Source organism: Bos indicus x Bos taurus, chromosome 2 (genome assembly GCF_003369695.1).
Source record: "Bos indicus x Bos taurus breed Angus x Brahman F1 hybrid chromosome 2, Bos_hybrid_MaternalHap_v2.0, whole genome shotgun sequence".
NCBI classification, from domain to species: domain Eukaryota; kingdom Metazoa; phylum Chordata; class Mammalia; order Artiodactyla; family Bovidae; genus Bos; species Bos indicus x Bos taurus.
This window is the reverse complement of record NC_040077.1, coordinates 26,250,106-26,272,412: the sequence shown is the minus strand read 5'-3', so window position 1 is coordinate 26,272,412 and position 22,307 is coordinate 26,250,106. Positions and strand designations below refer to the sequence as shown.

Sequence of the window (22,307 nt, the reverse complement as noted above, 5' to 3'; positions counted from 1 at the left end):
ATCACACTAATTTGTCCATTCATGGGTTGATTTCAGGTTTTGGCTGCTGTCAGTAATGTTGCTGTGAACATTTGTATAGGTTTTTGTGTAAATACATGTTTTCAACTCTCTTGGGTATATGAGAGTAGACTTGCTTGGTCATGTGGTAACTCTGTGGGCTTCCCTGGTGACTCAGCTGGTAAAGAATCCACCTGCAGTGCGAGAGACCTGGGTTCTATCCCTGGGTTGGGAAGATGCGCTGGAGAAGGGAATGGCTCCCCACTCCAGTATTCTGGCCTGGGGAATTCCATGGACCATATAGTCCATGGGGTCGCAAAGAGTCGGACATGACTGAGCACCTTTCATTTTCACTTTCATGGTAACTCTGTTTAACTTAAAAACGGCTGCACCATTTTATATTTCTACCAGCTATGTATGAGAGTTTGTTGCTCTATATTCTTGCCAACACTTATTTTACATTTAAAAAATTATAACCATCCAAGTAGGTATAAAGTGGTATCTCATTGTGACTTTGATTTGCATTTTCCTAATGACTGATAGTGTTGGCATCTTTTCTTGTGCTTATTCGTCATTTGTAGATCCTCTTTGGAGAAATGTCTATTCAAATCCTTTGCCTACTTTTTTAAAGAGAGGCTATCATGATTTAATTTTCTGTGTAACTTAATACTTTCCCATTTCACTGAATCAATTTCTCCATAAAACATTACAATATTCTTTCGTGTGTGTGTGCTAAGTCACTTCAGTCATGTCCGACTCTTTGCGACCCTATGAACTGTAGCCCGCCAGGCTCCTTTGTCCTAGGGATTCTGTAGGGAAGAATACTGGAACGGGTTGCCATGCCCTCCCCCAAGGGATTTTCCCGACCCTGAGTCGAACTTGAGTCTTTACATTTCTTGCACTGGCAGGCAGGTTCTTTACCACTAGCTCCACCCAGGAAGCCCACAATATTCTTCCACAGTACCCTTATTTTAAGGGGAACATAGTCGTTTGCAAGCTAAGATATTCACAGGCTGTTTATAGAACTCATATGTTCTGCCCTCTTTTTTTATTGTGGCAAAATATGCATAACATAATTTTTCTTTTTTACTGCTTTAACCCATTTTTAGGTATGCAATTCAGTGACATTAAATACATACATTCTTAGTGTTGTGCAACCATCTATTTCTGGAACTTTTATTTTTATCATTCCAAAAGAAACTCCACCCAATAATAACAGTAGGGAACTTACATTTTTAGGATCTCTTGAAATGGAATCCAATTTACATCACATAAATTTATTTCAGCTTTGATTCATTTTCAGGAATATATTATATAGAGGGTGATATATTGTGTTCTTTAATTTTTATGACTATCACTAATTGTTACTATTAGTTTGTGAAATGATGATTTCTTGAAATGGCAAAGGTGGTTATTTTGAAAATATGTATATTTTATTATTTTACATATATATAATACACATAACCATTTTTATACATTGCATATACTTTGAAGTTGAGCATATATATATTTATATACTGTAAATTTATAAAGCTTATTATTTTAGGAAACTCAAGAATATACCCGAAATGTTGTTAGATATTGCCTTGAAGCTCTTCAAGACTGGTTTGATGCTATTAACTTCGTAGATGAGGTATGTATATTTTTGATTATGTAAAAGCATTTAAGAAAAGTGTTAGATCTCATTTAACCTTGAAAATAATGAATGTCTTTTCATGGGATAAGGGAAAGATGTCAGAATAAGCATAAAATCACTAGGCTTTACAAAAGTGGGAAGTAAGAGACCAATCATTTGTTATTTAGGGGATTCTACAGTACATTAACTATTTGCTTATTTCCTAGAGAAGGATATATTTTTAATGTTATTAAATGTATATTTCTCAGGAGTGAATATCAGTTTCTTTCAGGGAGGAAAAAGTGACAGTGCAAATGTGAATAGAATAGAGGAGATTGATGGGAAAGGTACCACAACTTTATTAATTGGTCAGTGTTCTGTGGGCATGAATAAAAGTAATTGTTATTGATAATGAACTGAGAAGAATTAAGAATTAAAGAAAAAAGAATAAAAGATTAAATAGAATTTGGGAATCAAACAATGTGTCTTTTACGATGTTTAAAAGTTTCTTGTTTCTTAAAGTGCTTTGACATACTTGTTTCTGAAAACAACCCTGGTTAAGTAGGGAAGATGTTATTATCCTTTCCTTTTTCATAGATGTAAAATGGAGATACAGAGATATTAAATGACTTGCCTGTAGTTGTATGGCAAACTACTAATAATTCTGGGTCCAGAGCCTACATCTCTCAACTGCTTGTCTGGTAGTATTTCAGCTATACTAGCTGTTGGCAATGGAAAGAGCTTTAGAGTTAGGCATACCTGAGTAAAAATTGTTGCTCTGTCACAAATCAAATAGCTGTGTCTTCTGACAGTGTTTTTGTTTGTTTTAAAGCATTACCGAGTCTCTCTACTCATTTTTTTAAGATAATACTATTAGCCAATGAGGATTGACTAAGAGGCATGGATTTCATATGTGATAAATATTTGTTCTGTCAGCCTGAGAATGGAGGTCAGAAGTTATTGCAATAATCCAGCACAGATGAAGTAAATAATAATTTTTGAACTGAATTAAGACAAATCAAACAATCACTTAGAACACAGGATGGAATAAAATTTTCCAAAAGTGTAGGCCATTTAAGAATCCTGAAATTCTAAATATCATTTATGAGTGTATAGCAGAGGAACATTTATGAGTATATAGCAGAGTAGTTAGAGTCTTCTCTCATGAGAGGAAAGTAGAACATGTGTTCACCCAGCAAATATTTATTGAATGTTTACTATGTTCTAAACACTGGGGATACAGTGATGAAAGGGTTCCTAATTTGAGGAAATAGAAGACAAGTAAATGGCTAATTTGATCAGAACGCTTCTGTATAAAATTCTGACCAGGGTGCTATAGGGGAGAATAGAGTGGAGCATCTCATTTACCCTGAGGGACTCAGGAAAAACTTCCTAGTAGAAATGTCATTTCAGCAAAGTCTTATGGTACGTTAATCCAGTGGGAGCAAGAATATATAGCATTTGAGGCAAAGGGAAAAGCATATACAAAGGCTCTACTTACAGTGTATGAGTTTATATGACAATAGATAAAGCCAAAGAGTCCTAACAAGAGTTGGACAGTTAAAGGAGGTTAAAACTATAGGGAGCCATTAAAAGATGATAAATGGATAAATGATAAATAGGGTTAAAGTAATGTTTCAATAAGACTACCTCCTGGCAGTATGAAGATTTAATATGCATTTAAAAACAGATTTAAGTAGATGTATTAATTAAGCTTCTTTTCAAAACACTTTTAAGGCAGTCTGATTTAAAGGAGGGATACTTTATTATGAGTACAGAGAGATCGTTCAGGGATCTTATGGCATTCTGGACTTCAGGAACTGAGTGGAAAGCTGAACAAGAGCTCTTGTCTCTTGCTTTTCCTTGCTCTTTCTCCCTCATTCTTTTCTTCTCTTTCTGTAGATTGGTTTTTCTGTGCTTTTTTTTGCCTGTGTTGAACATTATCTTCCTATAATTGCCTTATATTGCAGTTTCAGCCATACTCCAAGAATCTCCACAGATGTCTTTAAATCCCAGTTCAGTTTTCAAGTGGGAGAGAACCTCATTGTCCATGATGGGATAGGGATCCCCTGCCCTGATCTAATCAGATGTGACTACTCTAAACTTGACTGTCAGGCTCCAATTCCTGTGTGTATGTATTTGGAAAGTGGGGAGGAAGGGACATTCTGGGAATAAGAGGGAGGTTTGTGAGCTAGGCAGATACCACAAAAAGCTTCTTATAGAGGGTAAGGATAGAAGCAAAGGTTAGCACTGAAATCTGGGCACTAAATGTTGAGAGCCTGAGCTAAGGTTGGTTAGAGGCAATGTGGAAAGAGAGGAAAAAGTAGAGTTAAGAGGTACTTAGAAAATCAAACACACTTTGACGCCTTATCAAGTGGAGGAGATTCGAGAGAATCTACATTTCAGATTTGTATTACTGGGAATTTGCAGAAGAAACACTGAGAAAGATTGAGTTATAGGGCAAAGATGCTGAGTTTGGTCTGGACACAGTGTATTTGTGGTCCCCACAGGTTGTTAATTAAGTGTTGATGTTCAGTAGATACTTGAATGTAGGGTTTGGAGTTCAGGAGTGAGATTTCTGCTGAGATTTAGTAGTCATCTTGTGTTGGCAGCCAAAGCTATAAACTGAACAAAGTGTCTCAAATGAGAAGAGTAGAAAGCTGAGAATGGAATCTGAGGAATACCTCAGTATATTTGGAAGGAGTGTTAAAAGAGTTTTTCAAGTAGCTTATTTGTGACATTGGACAAAGGGAGATTATGGAGTGTAGAACTGCAGAAGAATGTGTGTTTAGCATATGCTCAAGCCTTAAAAGACAAGATAGAGCCTATGGCTTAGCAGTTAATAGAAATGTGTGTTGGGTACTGTGTTCTTTTACTTGATCCTCACAGTTGTCCATCTGCTTATTATCTTCACTTTATGGATGAGGCAGCTTAGGCATAGTGAAGTAACTTGTTCTCAGTTTTATAGCTATAGGTGGCAGAGTCAGGATTTGAATGCATGCAAACCCAGCTTTTAAGAGCCTGCTCTTCACCACTGTTCTTGATGCCTTCAAAGAAAATTGAAGGAGATTCTGATTTAGCTAGTTGGTATATGTTATGTTACTCAAAAGATGATAGTAATATAGGGCAAACTTGTTTGATTTTTATTTTTGATTATGGTGAAATGCACATAAAATTTACCACCTTTTAAACCTTTTTTAAAGTATACAGTTATTCACATTGTTGTGCAACCAACCTCCAGAACTTTGTTTAGTAAAACTGAAACTCTGTTCCTAAGAAACCCAATAATCTCATTTTCCCTTACCCCCAGCCTCTGGCAGCCATCATTGTACTTTGTGTCTCTATGATATTGACTGCTCGGCATACCTAAGTGAAATCATACAGTACATGTATTTTTGTGACTGGTTTATTTCACTTAGCATAATGTCTCGAAGGTTCATCCACATTGCAGCATGTGTCAGAAATTCCTTCCTTTTTCTGGAAGTCAAACATTTATTAGAACAACTTTCTGTAGATGTTTATTCACATGTTAAAGAGGATTTTATTCTCATACTGGTTTTGGAAAAAACTCTTTCATAGATGGTGACATATTTCAAATCTTTATGACTCAATATGATACTATATTAGCATAATTATGAGAATGTTTTGGCTAGATTTTTTTTAACAGGAGAAAACTTTACTAAAAATTTATAGAAGCATTAAAAACAAATGATACCTTTTAATGTTTCATTTTTCTTGTTTAAGAAGGACAACTATTTGTGTTTGCCCTTTAGCAATAGTGTGACCCATGGGAGTCATAGATTTAAAATACACTTTTTATAATATCCACAAGGATATCAAAGATCTTTGACATGTACTGTACTAAGCTTTCCTATAGAGACTGTGTGTTCACCACTGATACGGGGAGCATCTCATCCAGCTAGGTAAGCCGTTTAACTGCACTTCAGGATAGGGCTGTAGTCAGACCCTCAGATAATTCTGAATATAGCAGACTAGCTTCTCAGTTCACTACCTGTTAGCTTTAGGAAGTTATTTAAGTTTTTTAAAATTGAATTTCCCTATTCATAAAATTGAAATATTCAGACCCCATAGAGGTCTCCTAGGATTAAATTAAATATGAATAAAGTGCTTATCAGCACAGTGACCGGCACACTCAGTGAATGTTAGCTGTGATTATTGTTTTTGTTATTATCATCACATTTGTTGTGCATGCATTTGAAGATTCTAAAATGGCCGACTGTAAAGGGAAACATCTTCCATCCCTTGTTCTGTACGAGATGTGTCAGAGGATTGAGTATGTAGTTTGAGTATATAGTTTCTGTCTTTAAGGAACTTGCATTTGGGTCTTTAAATTGGAATAATTTTTTCTACAGTGGGTTTTTAAACTATAACTTCTAGTGGGATCCAGCAATCCCACTGCTGGGCATACACACTGAGGAAACCAGAAGGGAAAGAGACACGTGTACCCCAATGTTCATCGCAGCACTGTTTATAATAGCCAGGACATGGAAGCAACCTAGATGTCCATTAGCAGATGAATGGATAAGAAAGCTGTGGTACATATACACAATGGAGTATTACTCAGCCATTAAAAAGAATACATTTGAATCAGTTCTAATGAGGTGGATGAAACTGGAGCCTATTATACAGAGTGAAGTAAGCCAGAAGGAAAAACATCAATACAGTATACTAACGCATATATATGGAATTTAGAAAGATGGTAACAATAACCCAGTGTACGAGACAGCAAAAGAGACACTGATGTATAGAACAGTCTTTTGGACTCTGTGGGAGAGGGAGAGGGTGGGAAGATTTGGGAGAATGACATTGAAACACGTAAAGTATCATGTATGAAACGAGATGCCAGTCCAGGTTCGATGCACGATACTGGATGCTTGGGGCTAGTGCACTGGGACGACCCAGAGGGATGGTATGGGGAGGGAGGAGGGAGGAGGGAAAAAAAAAAAAAAAAAGAAACTGTAACTTCTAAAATCTTACTTTTTGATAAAAAAAAGTGTAGGCCAGTAAATCAAGGTGAAAGTGTTGTTTTAGCATTTCAAAACCTTCTTTGAATTTGATAAAGTATTATTTGACTTTGGATTTTCTTTCTTTCCAGCCAGCACCTAACCAAGTTACTTTTCATCTGCCACTACATCGTTATTATGCTATGTTTTTGAGTAAGGTAAAAGTTTTCATTAAATACTCTGTTCATCTGTTTTTGAACATTGGGAAATATGTATTCAATTAGTAACTTTTTTTATAACAATTTTTAGGCTGTGAAATGTCAAGAACTAGATTTGGATTCTGTTTTACCAGATCAGGAAATGTTAATGAAACTAATGATTCACCCACTCCAAATTCAGGTATGTATTTAGGCTTTTGGGCTGGCTGGAGTCCCTAGTGGCTCAGACGGTAAAGAATCTGTCTGCAATGCAGGAGATTTCATTTAAGGGTTCAGTGAATATTATTATAAATGTACCCAGGAGTCATCATGGAAACTTAGCTCATATATAAGCTCCAAAAGAAGAAATATATAAAATATAGTGATTATTTTAAAATTATATATTTGAGCTGAATATCCTAAATACTGGACAGAAGATCAGGCTTATGCTATGATTAAGCTGTAAAATATTTTGAAATGATTGTTTATCATAACATGATTTTATAAAGGTTGACTTTAGATGACTTCTTTGTTCAATTAATTTTTGTTTTACTAGGCAAGTCTTGCTGAAATCCATAGCAATATGTGGGTAAGAAATGGTCTGCAGATCAAAGGACAAGCCATGACCTATGTCCAGTCTCATTTCTGTAATTCCATGATTGATCCTGACATTTACCTGTTACAGGTAAGCCAATCTAGTGATGCAGATATTGAACTTAAGAAGTATCTCATTTGTACCTGTGGGATTTTAATTTATAGAGGTGACTAAATGAGGACACAGAGGTCAGTGCTATTGAAAGAATTTTATTACTTAACATTTCCCAAAGGAAGAGAGGCATGCCATGCCACGCAGGACCAAAGGGGAAGCATTAGATTTTTGTCAGGAGACAGAAGGAATGAGGGGCAATCCTAGATCAGAAGCTTTACTGGGGTTTCCATAGGAAAGGCAAGGCAGGGCTATGGAAGTAGTTTAGCATGGCTGGTTTGAATCATCTTGGTGAGCTTTAGGGCATAAAGGCTATCCCCAGCTATCTGGTACCTGCCCTGGCCAAGGGGCCTGGGGGTATATTGGCTTGGTCTGTGAGTTAAATAAAGGGCAAGCGTGACTTGCATATAAAAGACTTGCTTCCAGGTAAGCTGTTGAACAAATGCGATACAGAAAATAAGAGGAATGATAAACACAAGAAATAAAACTGGGGAATTCCCTCATGGTCCAGTGCTTAGGACTTGGTGCTTTCACTGTCAAGGGCCCAGGCTCAATCCCTAGTTGGGGAACTAAGATCCTGCAAGCCATGTGCATACCCAGAGGGGAAAAAAAGGAAGAAAAAAAGAAAAAGAATACTGAATAAATAAATACTGACTACTGAGAAATAAACTTTGTGGGTTTTATTTTTATTTATTTATTTATTGATCTTTTAAAGGTTTGTGCATCTAGACTTGATCCGGATTATTTTATTTCATCTGTCTTTGAAAGGTAAGCATAGTTTTATTAATACAGGTATTAGGAAGTATTTGGAATTTAAGTTAATTTTGTCTTAACTTTAAAAAAATCTGTCTCAAATATTTTTTTAATAGATTTAAGGTAGTGGATTTGTTGACAATGGCTTCACAACATCAAAACACAGTACTTGATGCAGAGCATGAGAGATCCATGTTAGAAGGCGCTCTTACATTTCTTGTGATTCTTTTGAGTCTTCGTTTACATTTAGGTAAAAAGCACTAATACAAATACTTGGGTACCTCCCTTTCCTCCCCTTACCCTGTGGTAGTAACTGGTTATGGAAAAAAAGGAAAGGATGCATTTCAAACTCTTGACACGATATGTTTTACCATTAATACTCCTTTTAGAATATTCTTTGAACCCTTAAGGGAACTGCAAATACGAGGGTAGTTAAACTGCAGTTATATTGGGGCATTGTTTTCTTTGCCCTATGATTTTTGAAGCATCTCATTTTGGTAAAATAACTTAATTGTGTGGTAAGTTGTTTCTTTATAATATATAAATATTCAGATATATTAATTCTGTTTTTAATTTTAGGAATGTCTGATGATGAGATTCTGAGAGCAGAGATGGTAGCCCAGCTGTGTATGAATGACAGAACACACAGTTCATTGCTGGACCTCATATCCTTTCAAGAGTTTAATTTTCTTTTAGTTGCAGGATCTAAATTACAAGTAATATTTATGGATTAAAGATATATCACTTTCTGATTAAAACTTTTTTTTTTTGAGGTTGGAAAATAATTTGGAAAAAAACTCCCAATTTTTTGTTCAATTCTGTGTTCAAGACCAGTGGCGGATTTGCCTCTAATCATCATCTCTCAGGGTGCTCTTGTTAGACTTTGCTTAAGCATCAGGACTGTTTGCTCTGGGCACCCCGGAACCTGACCTTCTAGGATAGCAGTAGTAAAAGGGAGCTGGACACTTGGTAAAAGGCAGCTAGATCTACTGTATTTGTATAACCAGGCTGGAATTCATCATTAAAATTTAGAGTTATGTCTTATAATTATCAGAGTTTTAAACATTCTGAGTATTTTTTCCTGAGAATTCAGTTTTAAACCAAGAGGCTTTGAAGGGCAAAGGCTATTGTCTACAAACTTTAAAACCTTAAGGTTCTCTGTATAGGACTGAGGATTCAGTGAACACTTTATTATTTTTTTAAGGTATTAATAAAGTTTTAGACAAAGGTTATCATGTTATTTAGTGGTAAAATTTGCTTTGTGAATTTTTGACTAAATTTACTTTGTACATTATGATTTTGTTTGAAATAATTGACTAAACTTTTATGAACTGGCTCCTGTTAGAAAGTCTGTTTGATAACCTTGAAGATTTTCTTAAGCAGACAACAACTTGATACTGTTTGATGATTTCATTCAGCCTTTATGTACTGTGTATCAGTGCTGTAAAAGAGCAAAAGAATTCTCCGTAACTTTGAATTTAGAAAATATTATATAGCTTTAATGTGAAACCAGTAGGAAAGAATCTAGGATTTTCTGGTTTTCTTCTTTTTGAAACATTTGCTTAGTATTTTTTCATTCTTATTTTGAGGAGAACATTTTGCGTCTTTTATGAAATAATCTTTGCTCATAAAAATCTGGGCTGATATTTAGTATACTGTCTTTGATTTTCGAAGACGAAGTATATAACATTATTTGCAAATTGTTGAAAATGGAGATTAATTTTAAAAGGTTTTTTTTTTTCATTTCCTGAAACCGTATTCATTTTTGGGGGGAAATATACATCAGAACTTCTTCAGCATATAATTTATTAGTAGGCTATTAATTAAGCTATCTTAAAAATAAGCTATTTTAAAAATTAAGCTGCCTTAAGCTGTTTTAAAAAATTACAGTTAATTATTGAAGTTATTATTGAACTGTTGTGTTATGTAGCCCTCTTGTGGCCAGCTTTATATATTACAGCCGATTCAGTTCAGTTGAGTTCAGTCTCAGTCGTGTCAGATTCTGCGACCCCATGGACTGCAGCACACCAGGCTTCCCTGTCCATCACCAACTCACGGAGATTGCTCAAACTCATGTCAATCGAGTCAATGATGCCATCCTACCATCTCATCCTCTGTCATCCCCTTCTCCTCCTGCCTTCCATCTTTCCTGGCATCAGGGTCTTTTCCATTGAGTCAGTTCTTAGCATCAGGTGGCCAAAGTATTGGAGCTTCAGCTTCAGCATCAGTTCTTCCAGTGAATACTTAGGACTGATTTCCTTTAGGATTGACTTTTTAGATCTCCTTGCAGTCCAAGGGACTCTCAAGAGTCTTCTCCAACTCCACAGTTCAAAAGCATCAATTTTTCCATGCTCAGCTTTCTTTATGGTCCAACTCTTATATCCATACATGACTACTGGGAAAATCATATCTTTGACTAGATGGACCTTTGTTGGCAAAGTAATGTCTCTTTTTTTTAATATACTGTCTAGGTTGGTCATGGCTTTCCTTCCAAGGAGTAAGCGTCTTTTAATTTCATGGCTGCAGTCACTATCTGCAGTTATTTTGGAGCCCCCCAAAAATAAAGTCTGTCACTGTTTCCATTGTTTCCCTATCTGTTTGCCATGAAGTAATGGGACTGGATGCCATGATCATAGTTTTCTGAATGTTGAGCTTTAAGCCAACTTTTTCACTCTCCTCTTTCACTTTCATCAAGAGGTTCTTTAGTTCTTCTTTGCTTTCTGCCATAAGGATGGTGTCATCTGCATATCTGAGGTTATTGATATTTCTCCCACCAATCTTGATTCCAGCTTGTGCTTCATCCAGCCTGGCATGTTGCATGATATTCTCTACATATAAGTTAAATAAGCAGGGTGACAATATACAGCCTTGACGTACTCCTTTCCCTATTTGGAACCAGTCTGTTGTTCCCTGTACTGTTCTGACTTTTGCTTCTTGACCTGCATACGGATTTCTCAGGAGGCAGTAAGGTGGTCTGGTATTCCCGTCTCTTTAAGAATTTTCCACAGTTTATTGTGATCCACACAGTCAAAGGCTTTGGTGTAGTCAGTAAAACAGAAATAGATGTTTTTCTGGAACTCTCTTGCTTTTTCCATGATCCAGCGGATGTTGGCAGTTTGATCTCTGGTTCCACTGCCTTTTCTAAATCCAGCTTGACCCTCTGGAAGTTCACTGTTCACATACTGTTGAAGCCTGGCTTGGAGAATTTTGAGCATTACTTTGCTAGCTTGTGAGATGAATGCAATTGTGTGGTAGTTTGAACGTTCTTTGGCATTGCCTTTCTTGGGGGTTGTTTGGAAAGAAAACTGAGCTTTTCCAGTCCTGTGGCCACTGCTGAGTTTTCCAAATTTGCTGGCATATTGAGTGCAGCACTTTCACAGCATCATCATTTAGGATTTGAAATAGTTCACCTGGAATTCCATCACCTCCACTAGCTTTGTTCATAGTGATGCTTCCTAAGGCCCACTTGACTTTGCTTTCCAGGATGTCTGGTTCTAGTCCAGTGATCACACCATCGTGGTTATCTGGGTCATGAAGATCTTTTTTATATAGTTCTTCTGTGTATTCTTGCCACCTCTTCCTAATCTCTTCTGCTTCTGTTAGGTCCATCCCATTTCTGTCCTTTATCGAGCCCATCTTTGCATGAAATGTTCCCTTGGTATCTCTAATTTTCTTGAAGAGATCTCTAGTTTTTCCTATTCTGTTGTTTTCCTCTATTTCTTTGCATCGATTGCTGAGGAAGGCTTTCTTATCTCTCCTTCCTATTTGGAACTCTGTGTTCAAATGAGTATATCTTTCCTTTTCTCCTTTGCCTTTCGCTTCTCTTCTTTTCACAGCAATTTGTAAGGCCTCCTCAGACAACCATTTTGCCTTTTTGCATTTCTTTTTCTTGGAGATGGTTTTGATCACTGCCTCCTGTACAGTGTCACGAACCTCCATCCCTTGTTCTTCAGGCACTCTATCAGATCTAATCCCTTGAATCTATTTGTCACTTCCACTGTATAATCGTAAGGGATTTGATTTAGGTCATACCTGAATGGTCTAGTGGTTTCCCCCTCTTTCTTCAATTTAAGTCTGAATTTGGCAATAAGGAGTTCATGATCTGAGTCACAGTCAGCTCCTGGTCTTGTTTTTGCTGGCTGTATAGAACTTCTCCATCTTTGGCTGCAAAGGATATAGTCAATCTGATTTTGGTATTGACCATCTGGTGATGTCCATCTATAGAGTTTTCTCTTGTGTTGTAGGAAGAGGGTGTTTGCTGTGACCAGTGTATTCTTTGGGCAAAACTCTGTTAGCCCTTGCCCTGCTTCATTTTGTACTCCAAGGCCAAACTTGCCTGTTACTCGTTATCTCTTGACTTCCTACTTTTGCATTCCAGTCCCCTATAATGCAAAGGACATCTTTTTTGGGTGTTAGTTCTAAAAGGTCTTGTAGGTCGTCATAGAACCGTTGAACTTTAGCTTCTTCAGCATTACTGGTTGGGGCATAGACTTGGATTACTGTGATATTGAATGGTTTGCCTTGGAAACGAACAGGGATCATTCTGTCATTTTTGAGATTGCACCCAAGTACTACATTACAGACTCTTTTGTTGACTATGAGGGCTACTCCACCACTTCTAAGGGATTCTTGCCCGCAGTAGTAGATACAATGGTCATCTGAGTTAAATTCACCCATTCCAGTCCTTTTAAGTTCATTGATTCCTGAGATGTCCACATTCACTCTTGCCATCTCCTGTTTGACCACTTGTAATTTACCTTGATTCATGGACTTAACATTCCAGGTTCGTAGGCAATACTATTCTTTACAGCATTGGACTTTACTTTCATCACCAATCACTTCCACAGTTGAGTGTTGTTTTTGCTTTGGCTCCGTCTCTTCATTCTTTCTCCACTGATCTCCAGTAGCATATTGGGCACCTTCTGACCTGGGGCGTTCATCTTTCAGTGTCCTATCTTTTTGCCTTTTCATACTGTTCTTGGGGTTCTCAAGACAAGAATATTTTAGCAAAGAAAGTTGGAAACTAATACCTTAATAAGATTATAAATCTTAGTTATTAATTTTTTTTCTTGACACATGCATCATATTCCAGAAAATCCAAATCCTAAAAGTGGTATTATTCCTGGAAGTTATAGCTTTGAATCAGTTTTATCAGCGGTAGCTGATTTTAAGGCTCCTGTTTTTGAACCTGGAGGTTCTATGCAACAAGGCATGTATACTCCTAAAGGTACGTTGATATCTATGAATGTATTTTTTCAAATATCAGGTTTTTTTGAAGGTTTGTTGTGTATACTGAAACAAAATGTTTGCCTTTTATTTCCTTAGCTTTGGTTTTCCCCTTCAACTTTCTTAAACATGTATGTTTGTCTTTTTCAGTATACTGTGATACTGGTTCCTTTTATTTAAAAATCTATGATTTATGTTATAGTAAGACTTCTGAGATGAGTCCAAATTATAAAGGAACTTTATCTATGAACACCAGTTTATGTTTGTAAGTGAATGAACTTGAAATTATGACGTAAAATATATACTTAAAAACACTCTGAGTGTATTTGCCCTTTAAATTTGATTTTGAAATAGTTGTCACTACCCTAAGTTTAATTTGAAACAGTTAAAAATCTATATGGAATACTGATAATGTTCTCATATGTTTTAAACCTTTGTAAATACATAGAAACCTTTTCCTTAAATGATTGGTTTTCTAAGGTTTTCCCCCTGGATTTGTAGAGACATGCTTGACAAAAGCCAGAAGCAGGTGAAATTTTGATCCATGATCTTTTCTTCTTCACTTTCACATATTCATTAAATTAAAATTTTGGAGAAAGTAGAGGTTACAGGTTTCTTGCACCCCTGACCCCTGACGCTTGTTGTCTAAGTGAAAAAATGATGTCTACTTTGAAGTTGTAAATAACATGTACTGTGTTTGATAAAAGGCACCAAAATAAGCCTTATCATATGGGAATTTTCAGAGAGTTCACAAAGGTAGCAAGAACAATCCAGAATCTCTGGTTGGAATGTATTCCATTGGAAAAGCACAATATTTCTTTATTGTAGAGAACACTTTGTATCTAAAATTTAGATGAGCTTAGAAGTATAATGATGTTCTTGTATAGTGCTATGCTTATTAATAACGTGTGATGTGAGCGTTGCCTTTGTCAGACTTATTCGTGTTGGGGTCCTTATTAAAATGTAATTTTCTATGCCTAAACCCCAATCTGCTCTCGTCTAAATTTCTGGGAATAGATTCTGGAAATCTGCTTTTTTACCAATCTCTATAGGATGATTGTTACATACAGTACATTTTGAGACTCTGAGGCGGAGCACTGGACATTTGAAATTAGAATCAAGAAATTGAGTGTCACATTCATATATAATACTGAATTGTATCAGCTAGTTGTGTGATGTTGAGAAAGTCAGTTTTTTATCTTTGGATTTGACTTCTTCTTTGTAAAATAAGAGTTGGAATGTATGAGTTGTTTTTAACCTTTTTTTAAAAAAAGTGTTTAAAATAAATTTGTAGTTTTGGGGAATTAAGCCTTAAATGAATTTATTATACAAAAGCAATAAAAGCAGACCTACTCTTGTTAAAATGAGTGTGGGTAGTGGACATAGCTTCTCATTTGTTTTACCATTTCCTTGCTCCAAAAGTTGTTGTTTGGTTGCTAAGTTGTGTCCTACTCCATTATGATCCCATGAACTGTAGCCTGCCAAACTCCTCTGTTCATGGGATTTCCAAGGCAAGAATACTGGAGTGGGTTGCAGTTTCCTTCTGTAAGAGATCTTCTCAATCCAGGGATTGAACCTGTGTCTCCTGCATTGGCAGGCAGATTCTTCACCCTTGAGCCACCAGGGAAGTTCAGTCAAATTAAACTTTACCATCTTTTAAATTTAAGATATACTGAAATGTAATTAGTTATTAGAGACTCAATGGTAAAGAATCACCTGCCATGTAGGAGATTCAGGAGACATGGGTTCGATCTCTGGGGAGATCCCCTAGAGGAAGAAGTGGCAACCCACTCCAGTATTCTTGCCTGGAAAATTCCACGGACAAAGAAGCCTGGCGGGCTACAGTCCATGGGGCTGCAGAAAAGTCAGATACGACTGAGCGACTGAACATGCACGCAGTTAGTCATTAGAGATTGACTTGATTCCTAAGAAGTCATCAGTGTTTTCTTTCTTCTCTCTTTTGAATGATAGCTGAAGTCTGGGATCATGAATTTGACCCCGTCATGGTCATTCTTCGAACAGTTTACCGTAGAGACGTGCAGTCTGCAATGGACAGATACACAGCATTGTAAGTCTGTTATATGGATTAGTATAATAATGAATGTCTTCTGTTTATAAAAAAAATTCAGTTATAGCACAAATGTGATAATGCTCTCATTAAAGTATACTTAAAATCTTTAGAGGAAAGAAATATTTTAAGATTAAAAAAGAATATGGCTGAGATTTATGTTCTCTAGATCTTGATCCAAAATCTGACATTAATCTGATAAAAATAAATTATAGAAAATATTAATAAGCATAAAAAATAAGAAACTTATTTACTTGCTATTTGACCAGTGGATTGCAAAGCTTGATTTTGTGTTGTTCTACTTTTAAACCAGTAGAGGAGGCACAAGTTAAAAGAATAAAATGGTCTCATATCAGAGATGATGGGTAACTACAAAAAGTGTGGTAACATTGCTCTGTTCTTAACAACTGGGAAAATAGCCACAGTAAAAAGAATTTTCTATGTAAATGTTTAACAAAATAGTTAAAATGTTGATAATTGCAGAAAAGTTTTGAGGATATCTTTTTAATGGACAATTCAGTTTTATATATTATTGTTGTAGATTGCTTTTTAATGTATTATTGTATTGGCCAAAAAGTTCATACGAGGGCTTTGCTGCTGGTCACTAGTTGAGAATCTGTCTCCAGTGCAGGAGATGTGGAGATGTAGGTTCGATCCCTAAGTCAGGAAGATCCCCTGGAGGAGGAAATGGCATCCCCCTATGGTATTCTTGCCTGGGTAATCCCATGGACAGAGGAGCCTGGTAGGCTACGGTGCATGGGTTGGCAGAGTTGGACATGACTGAGCAACTAAACAACAGCAACAACAAAAAGTTTGTGCAGGTTCTTCCATAAGAGTTTACAGAAAGACCCGAATCAGTGTTTTGGCCAACCCAGTATTTCCTCCTGTTTTTATTTTTATTTTTTCCTCCTGTTTTTAAACATTAAATGGTTAATGTATTGTTGAGCATTATAGAATATCATCTTTTATTTGTGCTAAGTTCATTTGTGCGCAAACGTTTTGAAAACAAGTTTAAAATGATTTAAATGTATTTGAACTTGAGAAAATATTTGTTCATATAACTATTAAAGTGTAAATATAGATATTGGGTATAATTGAAACTTCTCTTTGCCAAGACTTTGCAGTAATAGATATATGTTGAATTTAAGAACCATCATAGATACATCTGAAGAAAGTTTATAGTGTAGAATTTTAGCATGCTCTTCACTCCCCTACCCCCACCCCAAGAAAGACAAAAACAAAAAACAAAACTTAGTTTGGCATTTCTCTCTACTTTTCTCTAAAACTCTTGGGGAGATAGCCTTAGATTCTCCTTTCTTAGCAACCTCTTTATATAGTTTTTGTATAGTTGTGTAACTATTTGTTTGCTTTTTACAACTATTTTTTTTTTGCTTTTTTTGTTATTACTTGAAGGAAGTTACTTTTGTCTCTCTCTCTTTTATATCTTCAGAATGTATCTCAGTGCTGGCACATAATAGACATTCACAGTATTGTTCATTGAGTAAATAAATTTGAAATTGTTCATGCTGAAAATGAAAGATGGGTGGGAGGAAGCATTTCCATGGAAAACCTAGTCTGGCCTTCATAAATACTGTTTGTTGTCTTAAGTGGGTCTGCCTTTTTTCAGGGGGAGTGCATGGTAGCTTGTCATTGAATATATAAGAATTAAATATATAGTTAATTTTATTATTCTGCTTTACTTTATAATACATAGCAATTTGGACTAGGATTGGCCTGAAGCTTTCCAGGCCTTGAAAGAGTCATTAAATACTTAATGTAATCAGTTTTAAAAGTGAAATTCAATTTGACAATGCACATTTATTGAGTAAGGGCTTCCCAGGTGGCTCTGTGGTAAGGAATTCATATACCAGTGCAGGAGACGCAGGGCATGTGCATTTGAATCTGGGGTTGGGAAGATCCCGTGAAGGAAGAAATGGCTACCTATTCCAGTACTCTTGCCTAGAAAATTCCATGGACACAGGATCCTGGCAGGCTACAGCCACGGGGTCACAAAGAGTCAGACGTGACTGAACGCACACACATGCATTTACTGAGTGCATTATTATATACCAGGTACTCGGTAAAGCAAAGAGAACTGTGGTCTTTTATTTTTCAAATAGAAGATTTTTACTTGAGCTTTGAGAAGTTAATTTCCTTCATTTAGACCAGTGGTTCCCAGTCAGAATGAATTTTGTCCTTCAGGGGACATTTGCCATTGTCTACAGACTTCAGAGGGTTAAAACTGACATGTAGCATAGGCTAAGTCTGGTCCCCACAACTAAGAATTTCTGGCCTCGAATGTCATTAGTGTCAAGGTTGAGAAAGCTGGTTTAAACCTATACTGACATACAAGTAACCTTTTCTGTTTGTAGGTACCTTGTATTTTTGACTTATTTTGTGTTATTAGTTGTTTAGAACCATGTCATATTTTGACTTACAACTGCTTTGCATAGAGAAAACCATATTCTTAGAACTGTTTTTATTAAATTTCCTCTCTCCTATTTTGCTTTATATTTTTTCTCATTCTCTCATTCTCCTCATTTTGCTTTTGAATTCCTGTACAATGCCTTTATAGTTTCTTAGAAATACTTCTGAAATGTTGTGATGTTTCTTGACAGTTTGAAAATCTTTGTTTTAAAGAAGTTTGTCTTAAAGAAGTATTAAAGAAGTATTCTTTCATTTAAAATGAAAGAATAATAACAGAGAAATACACGTTAGCTTCATATTAAAATCATTTTCATGTAAATCTGTGAAATTTTATGCATAAACTATAGTAACCCAATAATATTTTGTATATTTAAAATAAGTATGGATATGAAGAATATGTTTGTTTCTATGTAAAACTTAATTGTTTTGAAATTTATTTTGTATATGAAATATAACATCTCTTTCTTTTATTGATATGTCTTATATGATGGCATAATTGACTGGTTCACTTCTTATTATAACACAACTGGGAAAAGTGTGGGGCTTATTGGCTATTGGTCATTTTCATCTTCTTTTAGTTTTAAGGAACAAAAGTGGTGAAACTGATTTTACTTAGTGTGATCTTTTTTTATTTCAAGAAGGTAATAGAAAGGTGTTTTGAAGAATTGTGGAGAAAATGAGTAGGTAAATTAAGGCTGCTGTGTCTCCAGAATCTATCTGGATACTAGGCACTTTGTAGACAATCAGTAATTGCTAAATGAATGAAAAGTAAGTTTCTTAAATTTTTTTGTGCAGAGAGTTTTAAGTGAAAATAAGCCATTTTCTTTGTGTGATGCTTAGATCTTTGCTGAAAAATTGCTGGAAAAGCCCTTTAAGATCTTCTCTCCAGCTTCTGTAGAAATGTCTTGGGGGCCATCACTAAAGGAGGGAGCTGGGCAATAGCAAGAGGAGGGCTAAAAAAGTGAAGGTGGCTCATCTCACTTTCCTTCAGTTTAGTTCAGTCTCTCAGTCGTGTCCGACTCTTTGCGACCCCATGAATCGCAGCACGCCAGGCCTCCCTGTCTATCACCAACTCCCAGAGTTCACTCAGACTCAACGTCCATCGAGTCAGTGATGCCATCAAGCCATCTCATCCTCTGTTGTCCCCTTCTCCTCCTGCCCCCAATCCCTCCCAGCATCAGAGTCTTTTCCAGTGAGTCAACTCTTCGCATGAGGTGGCCAAAGTACTGGAGTTTCAGCTTTAGCATCATTCCTTCCAAAGAAATCCCAGGGCTGATCTCGTTCAGAATGGACTGGTTAGATCTCCTTGCAGTCCAAGGGACTCTCAAGAGTCTTCTCCAACACCACAGTTCAAAAGCATCAATTCTTCGGCACTCAGCTTTCTTCAGTCCAACTCTCACATCCATACATGACCACAGGAAAAACCATAGCCTTGACTAGACAGACCTTTGTTGGCAAAGTAATGTCTCTGCTTTTGAATATGCTATCTAGATTGGTCATAACTTTCCTTCCAAAGAGTAAGTGTCTTTTAATTTCATGGCTGCAGTCACCATCTGCAGTGATTTTGGAGCCCAGAAAAATAAAGTCTGACACTGTTTCCACTGTTTCCCCATCTATTTCCCATGAAGTGATGGGACTGGATGCCATGATCTTCATTTTCTGAATGTTGAGCTTTAAGCCAACTTTTTCACTCTCCTCTTTCACTTTCATCAAGAGGCTTTTGAGTTCCTCTTCACTTTCTGCCATAAGGGTGGTGTCATCTGCATATCTGAGGTTATTGATATTTCTCCAGGCAATCTTGATTCCAGCTTGTGTTTCTTCCAGCCCAGCGTTTCTCATGATGTACTCTGCATATAAGTTAAATAAGCAGGGTGACAATATATAGCCTTGACGTACTCCTTTTCCTTGTTCCATGTCCAGTTCTAACTGTTGCTTCCTGACCTACATATTTCCTGGCATACAGATTTCTCAAGAGGCAGGTCAGGTGATCTGGTATTTCCATCTCTTTCAGAATTTTCCAGAGTTTATTGTGATCCACACAGTCAAAGGCTTTGGCATAGTCAATAAAGCAGAAATAGATGTTTTTCTGGAATTCTCTTGCTTTTTCCATGATCCAGCCGATGTTGGCAATTTGATCTCTGGTTCCTCTGCCTTTTCTAAAACCAGCTTGAACATCAGGAAGTTCATGGTTCACGTATTGCTGAAGCCTGGCTTGGAGAATTTTGAGCATGACTTTACTAGCTTGTGAGATGAGTGCAATTGTGTGGTAGTTTGAGCATTCTTTGGCATTGTCTTTCTTTGGGATTGGAATGAAAACTGACCTTTTCCAGTCCTGTGGCCACTGCTGAGTTTTCCAAATTTGCTAGCATATTGAGTGCAGCACTTTCACAGCATCATCTTTCAGGATTTGAAATAGCTCAACTGGAATTCACTAGCTTTGTTTGTAGTGATGCTTTCTAAGGCCCACTTGACTTCACATTCCAGGATGTCTGGCTCTAGATGAGTGATCACATCATCGTGATTATCTGGGTCATGAAGATCTTTTTTGTACAGTGATTCTTGCCACCTCTTCTTAATATCTTCTGCTTCTGTTAGGTCCATACCATTTCTGTCCTTTATTGAGCCCATCTTTGCATGAAATGTTCCCTTGGTATCTCTAATTTTCTTGAAGAGATCTCTAGTCTTTCCCATTCTGTTGTTTTCCTCTGTATCTTTGCATTGATCGCTGAGGAAGGCTTTCTTATGTCTTCTTGCTATTCTTTGGAACTCTGCATTCAGATGCTTATATCTTTCCTTTTGTCCTTTGCTTTTCGCTTGTCTTCTTTTCATAGCTATTTGTAAAGCCTCCCCAGACAGCCATTTTGCTTTTTTGCATTTCTTTTCCATGGGAATGGTCTTGATCCCTGTCTCCTGTACAGTGTCACAAACCTCATTCCATAGTTCATTAGGCATTGTATCTATCAGATCTAGTCCCTTAAATCTATTTCTCACTTCCACTGTGTAATCATAAGGGATTTGATTTAGGTCATACCTGAATGGTCTAGTGGTTTTCCCTACTTTCTTCAATTTAAGTCTGAATTTGGTAATAAGGAGTTCATGATCTGAGCCACAGTCAGCTCCTGGTCTTGTTTTTGTTGACTGTGTAGAGCTGCTCCATCTTTGGCTGCAAAGAATATAATCAATCTGATTTCAGTGTTGACCATCTGGTGATGTCCATGTGTAGAGTCTTCTCTTATGTTGTTGGAAGAGGGTGTTTGCTATGACCAGTGCATTTTCTTGGCAAAACTCTATTAGTCTTTGCCCTGCTTCATTCCGTACTCCAAGGCCAAACTTGCCTGTTACTCCAGGTGTTTCTTGACTTCCTACTTTTGCATTCCAGTCCCCTATAATGCAAAGGACATCTTTTTTGGGTGTTCTAAAAGGTCTTGTAGGTCTTCATAGAACCGTTCAACTTCAGCTTCTTCAGCATTACTGGTTGGGGCATAGACTTGGATTACTGTGATATTGAATGGTTTGCCTTGGAAATGAACAGAGATCATTGTGTTGTTTTTGAAATTGCATCCAAGTACTGCATTTCGAACTCTTTTGTTGACCATGATGGCTACTCCATTTCTTCTGAGGGATTCCTGCCCGCAGTAGTAGATATAATGGTCATCTGAGTTAAATTCACCCATTCTAGTCCATTTTAGTTCACTGATTTCTAGAATGTTGACATTCACTCTTGCCATCTCTTGTTTGACCACTTCCAATTTGCCTTGATTCATGGACCTGACATCCCAGTTCCTATGCAATATTGCTCTTTACAGCATCGGACCTTGCTTCTATCACCAGTCACATCCACAGCTGGGTGTTGTTTTTGCTTTGGCTCCATCCCTTCATTCTTTCTGGAGTTATTTCTGCACTGATCTCCAATAGCATATTGGGCACCTACTGACCTGAGGAGTTCCTCTTTCAGTATCCTATCATTTTGTCTTTTCATACTGTTCATGGGGTTCTCAAGACAAGAATACTGAAGTGGTTTGCCATTCCCTTCTCCAATAGACCACATTCTGTCAGATCTCTCCACCATGACCTCCCCGTCTTGGGTTGCCCCAAGGGCGTGGCTTAGTTTCATTGAGTTAGACAAGGCTGTGGTCCTAGTGTGATTAGATTGACTAGTTTTCTGTGAGTATGGTTTCAGTGTGTCTGCCCTCTGATGCCCTCTTGCAACACCTACTATCTTACTTGGGATTCTCTTACCTTGGGCCTGGGATATCTCTTCTTGGCTGCTCCAGCAAAGTGCAGCCGCTGCTCCTTACCTTGGACAAGGGGTATCTCCTCACTGCCGCCCCTTCTGACCTTGAACGTGGAATAG

The 22,307-nt window shown here is 37.0% G+C and overlaps 1 protein-coding gene across 7 annotated transcripts in view; it reads left to right on the top strand.

Moving 5' to 3' along the window:
- The window catches only part of UBR3 (ubiquitin protein ligase E3 component n-recognin 3), a 204,332-nt gene that overhangs the window by 76,402 nt on the left and 105,623 nt on the right, over positions 1-22,307 (top strand). For all 7 annotated transcript variants that reach the window (XM_027558103.1, XM_027558090.1, XM_027558093.1 and 4 more), the window contains exons 11-19: positions 1,544-1,630; positions 6,729-6,794; positions 6,886-6,975; positions 7,330-7,458; positions 8,195-8,247; positions 8,349-8,482; positions 8,812-8,897; positions 13,318-13,459; positions 15,430-15,526. In XM_027558103.1, the coding sequence (XP_027413904.1) occupies positions 1,544-1,630; positions 6,729-6,794; positions 6,886-6,975; positions 7,330-7,458; positions 8,195-8,247; positions 8,349-8,482; positions 8,812-8,897; positions 13,318-13,459; positions 15,430-15,526 (884 nt within the window). The remainder of the gene's footprint in view (positions 1-1,543; positions 1,631-6,728; positions 6,795-6,885; positions 6,976-7,329; positions 7,459-8,194; positions 8,248-8,348; positions 8,483-8,811; positions 8,898-13,317; positions 13,460-15,429; positions 15,527-22,307) is intronic.